Genomic DNA, 11,249 nt, shown 5'->3' on the forward strand with positions numbered 1-11,249 from the left:
AAGTATAACCATTTTTTATATATTTTTTATATATATTCTCTATTCGTATTCAGTATTTTAATCGGTAAATTTATAATATAATGAATAATGTATTGCCATTACTAATAAAAACAAAAGCTTTTGTTTTTTTAATTTCTTAGCAAATTTCTTCTTAATATATTATCACAGAAATAAAAGCAAAATTTAAAAACTAAATTTGAAAGATAATTTTTTCATTGCTTACCAAACTTCTTAAAACATTATCACAGAACTAAAAACAAAATTTAAAACCAAAATTTTAAAGATCTTTTTTTCATAGCTTAGCAAAAGTCTTCTTAAAACATTATCACAGAACTAGAAAAAAATTTAAAATACAAATTTGAAAGATTCTTTTTTCATTGCTTAGCAATAATTTTTTAAAAAGCATTATCATAGAACTAGAAACAAAATTTAAAAACCAAATTTGAAAGATCCTTTTTCATTGCTTAGCAATAATCTTTTTAAAAGCATTATCACAGAACTAGAAACAAAATTTAAAAACCAAATTTGAAAGATCCTTTTTTTCATTGCTTAGCAATAATCTTTTTAAAACATTATCACAGAACTAGAAACAAAATGTAAAAACCAAAATGGAAAGATTATTTTTTCATTGCTTAGCAATAATCTTTTTAAAACATTATCACAGAACTAGAAACAAAATTTAAAAACCAAATTTGAAAGATCCTTTTTTTCATTGCTTAGCAATAATCTTTTTAAAAGCATTATCACAGAACTAGAAACAAAATGTAAAAACCAAAGTTGAGAGATCCTTTTTTTATTGCTTAGCAATAATCTCTCTCTACATCCTCAACGTTGTTGTTGATAGAGAGAGATCCCCAACCCCAACCCCAACCCCAACCCCAACCCCAACCCCAACCCCAACCCCAACCCCAATTTTCAAATTAAAATTTGAACCATCTTCTTTAGTACTTTTAATTTAAAAATAACTATGAAGTACAACATTTAAAAACAAAAAATCTTTGAGCCAAGGATTAAGCCTTCATTTCAGGCGTAAAATTTGTCTAAAGTATCCAGTAAAATAGAACTTCAGCAGAAGTAAGGTCAGACCCCCAAGTATCAATTGAATTTCCAGTTTAAAAACGACTAGATGTAAAAATAGATCTTCTCAAAATAGCATTCTAGAGCGAATTCCCCCATAAATGTGCCTAATTTTCAGATCCCGAACCCTTCAGAGCCCCAAAATTTCCATTAGAAGCTAAATGACAATAGAAGATACCCAATTAATCACAAAAAAGCGCATTCCGCTATCAATTGTTAACTAGAAGAGTTCAAAAGATTGGGAAGTAATTAGAAAAATCGACCTGAAAGTTTTTACGCTGCCTCCAACTATGGCCAAACGAATATGGCAAACTACTCGAAATCGCCTTTGAATTCTAACAATAGTATAAACACGCTTAATGTTTCGCCTAACGCATCTTTAAGCATGAGCAGACAAAATCACTCTCCTCATTTCGGTGGGCAACCGAACTTTCAAAAAAATGTCAACATCTCTATGCTAAATGACTAATCTTTTCAATACAATATTACTAATAATAACTCTAACTATTGCAGTAACAATATAAGTTACAATAATTCGCAAAGTCACATCGAACTTAACAGTTCCCCAAAGACCAAGGAAGCCAAAAAAGAACTTTAACAAGCCATTTTAGTGCAAAGCATTCTCAACCAAAAATTCGAGGCCAAAAAGAAAGATGAGATGTTCCGTTACAAAAACATGAAGGACGAAAATCAACAATTCGAGATAAAAATTTTCAAAAAACCTGAACCAAAGATAGAAAATGAGAATATCGCTAATTTCAACAAAGAGGTCGTCCTTGGCCAAGGCGGTTTCGGCAAAGTGTGGAAAGCCTTGCACAAAAAGACCAAAAAAAACGTCGCTTTGAAGGAGATGTCGAAAGCACTGATCATTTACAAGAACTCGACCAACTCCATAATGCAAGAAAGGAACCTTTTGGCCAGGCTGAGGCACGACTTTATCGTAAATTGCTACCACGCATTTTAGGACTAGTACAACCTATACTTGACAATGGACTTGATGGAGGGTGGAGACATGAGGTACCATCTGAACATGAAGAGAAGATTTAACGAGAGGCAGAGCTAATTCTTTTGTGCCTGTATCATATTGGGACTGGACTATTTGCACAGGAATAAAATTTTGCACAGAGATCTCAAGCCAGAAAACTTGGTGCTGGATGAGAAAGGCTATGTAAAGATCACAGACTTGGGCATAGCAAGACAGTGGAGAGCGAATAATAGCCAAGATACTAGTGGGACTCCAGGTTACATGGCTCCAGAAGTGATGTTTCGTCAAAATCATTCTTATGGTGTCGATCACTTTGCCTTGGGTGTACTAGCCTACGAATTCATGCTTGGTAAAAGACCTTACAAAGGTGCCAATAGACAATAAATCAGAGATTCTATAAAAACAAAGTAGGTTCTTGTTACAACAAGAGAGCAATCCGTATACCAACTGTCAAATGAAGCTGTAGACTTCGTTAACGGCCTCATACAAACTAAGTTTTGTTCAAGATTGGGTTTTTAACAAGTAGAGAAAGGATCAGAGTTTTTAAAGAGCCATCCTTGGTTCAGAACGTTTGATTGGGAATTGCTTAGATAGAGGAAAATGAGAAGTCCGTTCTTACCAAGTTACTCCAGCTATGACAATTTGTACTAGACAGAAGAAGATTAAGAAGTTCAGGTTTAGCTGGATGAAATAAAAAAAATGTTGAGAGACAAGGATATGCAAGGTAAATATCTTATATATTAAGACAAATTCAAAGGATATGAGTACAACTACTATGGAACTCAGCAAGATAGTCGATCGACAGCAGCATCAGGTCCGAGTACATAGACGGTTGTTACTTCCAATAGCAGTCAGAATTAGTTGGAATAGAGAAAAATATAAAGAGAAGACTAGATTCAAGCTAGGAAGTTCAACCAAAACTTCCTACAAAACTAAATCAAAATGAGGCAAAAGCCAAGTCTGCATATTCAATAGAACTCCAATCTTCACTAAAAGAAAAACTCGGCTTAGGCTAACTACAACTTTTTCAATAATTTGTAAAAATAAGATAGTAACTAATTTGAACAAATGTTCGACCAAACTAATATAAAAATACAAAAAGTAATTAATAGTCAATACTAGAAGAAAACTAGCGATAACAAACTGATAAGACAATACCATAACCAATTGGAACCCAAAAACTTCGGCAATTTCTTGAAAAAGTATTGATTTTTTATATTATAATTACATCAAGCACGGTTCCCAGCCATATATTTACCCTTCTTCCCTTTTTTCAATTTTTTTCGTTGTTCTTAGATTTTTTTCATCAGCACATCATTAGGTTTCGCGAAAAAAATAAGATAAAAGAAAACCAAAGCTGACCAGACAAGGATCGAGATCGTGAAGATCCTGTACCTGTAGAAGTACTGAAAAAAGGACAGGTACTTGATTTGTACGTTGAATATTTCTATTATATATTGAAACTTACGATCTATGACTGAGAATCTAGCGTACTAGCTAAAGGCTTAGGAACTGAACTGAGTAACACCAACGCTGGTAGTAAGAATCAAAATTACATTGAAAAGGAAAGAATTCATCCAAGTTTCGTTGACTTTCATCGGGTGCAGCTGGAACAAAAAAGGTATTTATATACCAAACTTGATATTCCCTTTTTGCACGCACCAGAGTAAATACAATGCCATACAGGCAAAAAGAGCAGTCCCAAAGAACTCTAGTCTCCAGTTTTCCAAAGCAATCAAGACATAGTTCAAGAATTGGTTATACGGCTGGTCCGGCTATCCTGGTTTGTACAGAGTCATGTACAATAGTATATGCAACCACCACAAGATGGAAACGAAAGACATAAGAATACCAAGCAAAAGTTTGAAAAGAAAGACCAGTGGATTCACGTCAGAGTATTGCATTTCCAACTCGAACAGGTTGTGTTGAGCTTCTAAATTCGTTACTCCAATCTTGAACTCTTTGAAGTCTTTGTTATATTTGGCTTTTGCTTTCCTTTTACTTGTCCATTTGTCGTATTACGTCTTAGTGACCATGATTTGTTCTTCTTTCAATCTTTCACCTTCATTTAGTAGTTCATTTGTTCTGTCTTGTAAAAGTCTTTTTTACTGTTACATTTCTTGAGGTGATTTCCTGTCTGGTCTATTGTTAAATTCATTTATTAAGTCAATTGGTAAGGCAGATAGACCAACTCCACCGAATAGTATCAACAGTAGCCAACCTACAATAGAAAAAGCTGCGACCATGAATACGAAATATGTTACCCTATAGCCCATTTTCTTAGTGCTACTACCAAGTTTTGAAGCCGTAGCGAAACTACTGCAGCAATCATCAATGCTAACGTTGCCATCTATTACTTCAACCGGGATGTCCGACCTATAAGCTAACAGCCAGCCGATAGAAATAATCAAAAGCACAATAATTACTGTCATAAAAGTGAACCCAATTGCAGAGACTAGTCTACTAGCTGCCGACTTCTCGTCATCAGTTTCATAAAACAGCATTGCGAAGGGCAGTAGGACCGTCAGAGTTCCAAGAATTGTCCAATATAAGATTTGCCAAAACAGGTCCATATTGAAATCGAAGCCACCCCCTCCTCTCGAATTACCAATGTCCAAAGGAAGTAGAAGGACCTAAGCCCAAGCCAATGTCAATCCGAAAATCACCATAAACTTGCAAAATAGTCCGGCACCCCATCCTCTGTCGTCAGCTGATGAATATATATATTTTTACGATGACAGTATATCGCCAACAGATAGAAATTCACAAACACAAGGATTACTGCTATTACAATGATCAATACGAGTATGAATAAGTCCATTATATAATTTCAAATAAAACTAATTGGAATAAATAAGTACTGAATACTAACTTAACTTAACAAAAAATCAGTTGTTGAAAGTGACTTTCCTATGTTTTTTCTCAGTAAATGATGCCTCCTAAGTCTAAGGTTTTTCCATCAGCGTTAAATCGTTTGACTTGTACCTGAGGTTGATCTTCATCAATTCCTAATAAACATTGAACGACTAATTCGTGTTTTTACGGATCAAGAACTTGTGGTTCTCTTGGTTTTTCAGTTCGATGAAAGTCTTTAACTTTGATTTATGTTATTGTTCTTGGTTGTGTTGAATTTGTCCTTTTTTGAATTTGTAGTACTTTACAGTATTGTTAGCTTGGTGGCTAATGAAATGTTTCTTATTGTTGCCTTCTTGGAGTTTCTGGTATTGGTTTCAGATCTTGACCCCTTCTATTGTGCCGAAAAGACCTATGAAACAAAGTTTCACATTCAGTTGATTCGCTTGTTTTATCATATAGTCAGGCGAAAGCATATATTAGATTTGTTGTTACTTTAGTTCATAAATTTATGCTTACTGTTTTTGAATGTTATTTTCTATTGGGTCTATATATTTCTCACTCGTGGGTTCCATTTTCAGCTAGAAATCTTCCTAATTGTTACAATTTTCTCACTTTATATTTGACTTCTACGATTTCGGGTCGTTGATCACGGTTATTTTGTTGATCTTCAAATTCTACTATATCGTGTTTAGTCTTTCCCTTATCTGTTCTTTGATTTTCTTCTTATCGAATTTCTACAAAATCGAAGTATTTTACTCATAAGTTCTGCTTGACTACGGGACCTACTGGAATTACATTAGATTGGACTTCATCAGTTAGTCCAGTTTCTGTATATTTTCGAACATCGAAATCAGGTATCTTTTGGACTGACCATCAAGGTACAAAGGAAACTCAATGTTATCAATATTTTCGTTGATTTTTATCAGTTACTTGAAAAGGTCTATGAGGGACAGGTTTTCTTTGTCATGTTTGAAGGATATTTCATCAAGGTCTGACTTAATTAAGGCCTGGATGTTGTTCTTTATGAATTGTTTGATTTCCAGTCTGTCTTGTTTTATATGTTCGATGCTTAAGGAAAGGTCGTTTTGCTTTTTCTTGATCTTGTTGATGTCTGACTATAAGGACTTCATCTTCTATTTCTTCTACTCAATTGTTTTCTATAGGTTCAACTCAACCTTCGTCAGTTCCATCCATCGTTCAAAGTAGTTTTACAACTAAAGCACTTGCTTTTTAGCCTCCAGTTTTTTTTCGCTGGTCGATTGGTCGAAATATTTGAACTGCTTGTAAATCATGACCCAGTGCTCGTATTTGATTTCTTCGTCCTAGAAAATGGCGACTGATTCTTTAAGTTTGTCGAACTCGTATCCCATGCTGGTAAGGGTTTGTCTCTGGTTTTGCTTTAGAGAGCTGTTGTAAAAAAGTTCGTCTGAAAGGATGGCATTTTCTTTCTAAATTGTTCGGAGTTTGGTTATTTTGTCAAGGTAGTGGTCCCTTGTCTCGAGTTCTTGGTCTTTAAGTTTGTTAACCTCGCGGTAAGACTGTTCGTATTTCTAAACAAGGAAATTGTAAATCATTCTGAACTGTAACTTTGGTGACATTTTTTTGTTCTTGAATGAGTCAGGGTTCATGTTATCCGACGGTTCGTTGAACAAGGTGTCAATAATTTGATCAAAGTCTATTACGTGGGTATTTTAGTCAAAATAATTTTTCAGACCTTTGAACTTCTCTAACAACTCATGCTTGAAACTGTTCCCAAGTTCTTAAATGTATGTTTGGTTCTATTACTTTGGTGAAACTTATTATAGTTTTTTCAAAACTATTTAGTTCACGATTTTCTCATTTGTCCTGTTCTTTTGAATTTCCGCTTATACATGTTTGCTTTTGCTTAAAGCCTTGATCGTTGTTTAAGATTGTAAATGGATATCCCTTTGACTTTCAACTTTCTAGTCTTCTCTGAAGCAATTGTTGATGAATTTGATGTTCAAATTTGCACCATGGATGGGTTCGTCTACGACCGGAGACTTGATTTGTAGATTATTCGGGTTTTGCTGGAAGCTACTTTTTTCATTCTGTTTGATTTTCGTTTGAATGTATCATTCGTTGAGGTCGGAAAAGTCTTCCATGACTTGGCTATAAAAAGATTACTCGAGATTTTCTCCTTTTCTTCCTAAGCTTTGAGAGCCATTTAAGACGCGACTCTTTGTTTCGAGATGTTCCTTAGAATATTTTTAGACATTATATAAATAAATTATTCACTTCTTGAGCAGTCTGTTCAACTTTGTTTCGACTTTATCGTCCAGTAGTAAATTCCTCTTCAGCTATTCTATGTCAAGTACCGGACTTTCTTGATTATTTTCTGTCTTGCTTTTCAAAAGCTCGCTACTATAATGTTGAAAACCTTCGTCCAGCTACTCTGATTTATTACTTTCATCCGTAAGTTACAATTCTTTGAACTCTTGAACCTCGTTCGTGAAAATGATGGACTGACTTTACCTTTTGATCCAAGGTGCTTCTGGTCGATTGTCTACGTTCGAGGAGTTCAAGTTTTCGTTCAATTTGTCGTCGAAAACAGGCTGAATTCGTGGTGGAGATATGGAAGGAAGGCAAAAATATAGTCGAGATTGGATTTTGTACAGCTGGAAAGGAAGTTGAAACGTGGGGAATATTGAACACAAACGGTTTTCAGAAGGGAATAGTTCTAGGAGATTGTCTGTTGGTAGTTCTAATTGTAGTTCAGGCTATTGTTTGGTGTTTTTGTAATGTAGCTCTTGTTAGAGCATGTGCTAAAAGACTAAGATATTTTTCTTAAACTCTATGAGTTTGTTCCATTGCCAGGGTTATATTTGTTAGATCAGGTTGTTAAGAATTTCTTGTGCCGAAGAGAAATCTTCATTCATTACTCTTAATAAACATAAGTTCATATTGTACTCGTAGATATTGTAAATCTGATTGTCGAACTCGAATTCGTTGAGTTCGGCGAATTCTCTTTTGTTTTGCTTCTTCAATTCATAAGACTGCTACAAACTCTCGATACTCTATTTGTAATCTTGCTAGTAAAGATATAAGACGGCATAGTAGAAATAATAGTCAGACTGTTTGAAGATAACACCTTCTTTGGAGATCTGAGCAGCATTGGCTAGGTCTCTTTGAAGTTAAGGAAGTTTTTCTTGCTTGTTTTCGGAGACTTCTTTAAGGCAGTTGAGCACTGAAAGGTCGAATTTCATCTCTTTGCTCTTGTCGACTTTGATGAATTGGTTCATGTCGTCGATGACACTGTGGAGTTCTTTGGTCACGAACTTGCACCTGATTTTTTACTTTAATGAATCAATGTTTTTCAATGTTTCGTAAGAAAGACTGTAAGCTTTTATCGCTTGTTCTAAGTTTCCTATATTAAAACAAATGTCTCCAACAAATTGGTGGACTTTGGAATCATAAGGTTTAAGAAGCATATATTATTACAAACCTATTAAAGCATCTTCGTATCGTTCAATTACTGCAAAGCATTTAGATTTTTACAGGAAAGCGTCAGCATAATATTAGTCGACTTGGAGGGCAATTGAGAATTCTTATATTCCTTGTTTTATGTCACCAGCTTGTACGTATATCAGGCCTTTCAAATAGTAATAGGTTTTTTGATGTTCTTCTGACTTGTCAATTGCGATATTGATGAAATCTGCAGCTTGGTCGTACCTTTCAAGGTAAAAGTAAACCAAGGCGATGTAGTATTATATTTTTGCAATAGGATTGAGCTGGTGGGCTTGCAGTAGCTCCTTTAGCGCATCTTTCATGTACTGAACGTAAGAGTCCTTCTTGAGTTTCTGCATTTCCAAAGAGACTCTCAACAATACCAGACCTTTGTAGAAAAATGTTTCCATCTTGTTGGAGTAGATAGTGTGAGCCTCGTTGAAGCTCAGCAAAGCCTTTTCGTACTGTTTATTCTTGTCGTACAAGATACCTTTCAAAAGATGCTTGTTATAGACACTATTAAGCTACAGGTCATTGAAAATCTGTTCGTTATTTTCCAAATCTTAAAGGGCGGCTTCATACTTCCCGTCGCAGAAGAGTCCGTAGGACCTGTATTGGTATACGAGAGGCTTCAGAATTTCGTTGATCTTGTCGAACTGCTGGATGAGTTTTTCCAAAATTTCGTTGGCCTCTGTGAATTTTCGTTTCATTTGGTAAGTGACAGCGTCGGTGAATTGGTAGATGTAGAGCAAGACGTTCATGTCTACGTCTAGGTTTTCGCTTCGTTGGAGTGTGTAGTAGGCTTAATAGTAGTCCTTCTGCTCGATTTGGATCTTGGCAAGCTCGTAAAGGGACCTGGTGATGGCTTTCTTATTATTATTGTTCCTCAAAGACTGTTCAAAGTTCAATATCGCTTCATGAGTATTGTTCAATTTTAAGTAATTCAGTCCTTTGAAAAATAGAGCTTGAGAGTCTTTAGGTTCGGTGAGTAAAATTAGTTGCAGATCTTTCAAAGATTGTTCATACTATTTGTTATCCAGTTTCGCAACTGCACGTTTCAGCAAAGGTATGTGCTGATACTCTTTTTGTGATTTCTCGAATGCTATGTTGTAGTAGTTGATGGCTTCTGTGTATTTGTGCTGTAATCGTAAGATGTTGCCTTTGCAGATATATCCTTCAGTCTTAATAGGATTAATTGATATCGCATTTTCAAAGTCGTTCAACGATTTTTCAACAAGGTTTTGCTTCAAATAAAGTTTACCTCTTTATATATAAGATTCGTAATGATTGGAATTCATATTGATCTGTTTAGTGAACATTATTATTGCTAAGTCTAATTAGTCGTTTTTCTTATAAGCCAAGCCTAACAAGTAGTAGACATTACTTTTGACCTTCTTCTAAGTGGATATATAACTTTCAAAGTTCTTTATACTGTTAAAATAGTCTTGCACGCATAATTGACTAATGGCCAAGAAATACAAAGCCTCGCTGTCATTTTTGTTTTCCTGCAAGTATTTTTTTATTAGAAATATGACTTGTTCAAAGTTGTTTTGTTCAAATTCTTCTTTAGCTTTAACAAAAAGGCAGTAATTTTGTTTTTCAAGATTGACTGAGTTTTTGTGTGTCGAAAAGTTGTTTATATTGAAAATGTTGTTATATTGATTCTGAAAATTGTTGTAAGCTACTTTTGGTTGTTGTATTTGTTCATCTTTGAAGTACCTGAGTGATGGTTTTTTGTTATTCGTCGTCCATGGCAAAGCTACTTAAGGTTAGTTCTAGTTATTCTCAATATTTGACTAGTACCTTTTATGTGTTTTGATTTTTTCTTGGACTAAGGTTTTCAAATTTGGTTACATTTAAGCCATTCCGATTTTCAGACTATTACTTTGGCCTTGATAGCTGTTGTCTCTTTTGTTTTGACTTACAGTTTTGCCCTAGGACTTGTTCAGTAACAAAAATGAATGTTATTTGATCGTGTTGCCTTGGCTGAATTTGGCAGTTTTGGGCGCAAAGGTCTAATTTTTGGTCTGTTTTTGTTTGGGCTTTTGCTGCTGATGTTGACTGAGGGGGGTCTTCTTCAAATTCACGGTAATGTTATTGTCTTTGTTGTAATTTTGAATTGTTGCAATGTTGTCTTTGGTTAATGATAGGTTGTTCATGAATTGCTTTTGTTTGCCTTTGTTGGATGTGTTGACTGGCTTGAAGTCGGTCGAATAATTTTTCATGTGGTGCGAGAAATAGTTCTTCTTCGCTAACATTTTAAATTTAATTGCTAACTATAAATTTGTAAAAGGAATATAATATTCATCTGTCATAAAATGGTTGGCCTGATAATATGGTAAATGACAGAGAAATGGAGTGTCATAAAATGTTTATAACTAGCTAAGAATGTATCTTAGGCAATCGATATATATTTAGTTTTTTTCTTCCAATTGTTTATAATCGTTTATAGATAAACTATAAACAACCGATAATGATTGGTTTGTTAAACGTGAGAGGAGGTTAATATTTACGATTTTCCGTCGGTTTTGATAGTTCTTGACTGATGTTTGTGGAATTTGTCTAATTATATACATTAATATTTGTTTTTGATGTTATGAATGTGTTGTAAGGTGTATAACATATCTCTTTATAATGAAAGAGTAGGTAAAGTCCCTTACGTCTATTTGTCAAATATTATTTATCTGCCTAATATAGAGATCAGACTGATTTGGTTATATTTGACGCAAAGTCTTAATATAGTTACCTTGTCTCTGCTTAAATTTTTCTCTTACTAAATTTTATAATTTCTTATGATTTTCAAAACACGGGGTTGGGGTTGGGGTTGGGGTTGGGGTTGGGGTTGGGGTTGGGGTTGGGGTTGGGG

The 11,249-nt window shown here is 34.6% G+C and overlaps 1 protein-coding gene across 1 annotated transcript; it reads left to right on the top strand.

Moving 5' to 3' along the window:
* The first annotated feature begins 1,753 nt into the window (after positions 1 to 1,753).
* Positions 1,754 to 2,446, top strand: LOC137621051 (cAMP-dependent protein kinase catalytic subunit-like). Its single transcript, XM_068351490.1, has 2 exons — positions 1,754 to 2,004; positions 2,185 to 2,446. Exons 1-2 carry the CDS (start codon positions 1,754 to 1,756, stop codon positions 2,444 to 2,446), a joined length of 513 nt encoding a protein of 170 aa, XP_068207591.1.
* The last annotated feature ends 8,803 nt before the right edge of the window (positions 2,447 to 11,249 follow it).

Source organism: Palaemon carinicauda, chromosome 27 (assembly GCF_036898095.1).
Source record: "Palaemon carinicauda isolate YSFRI2023 chromosome 27, ASM3689809v2, whole genome shotgun sequence".
NCBI lineage: Eukaryota > Metazoa > Arthropoda > Malacostraca > Decapoda > Palaemonidae > Palaemon > Palaemon carinicauda.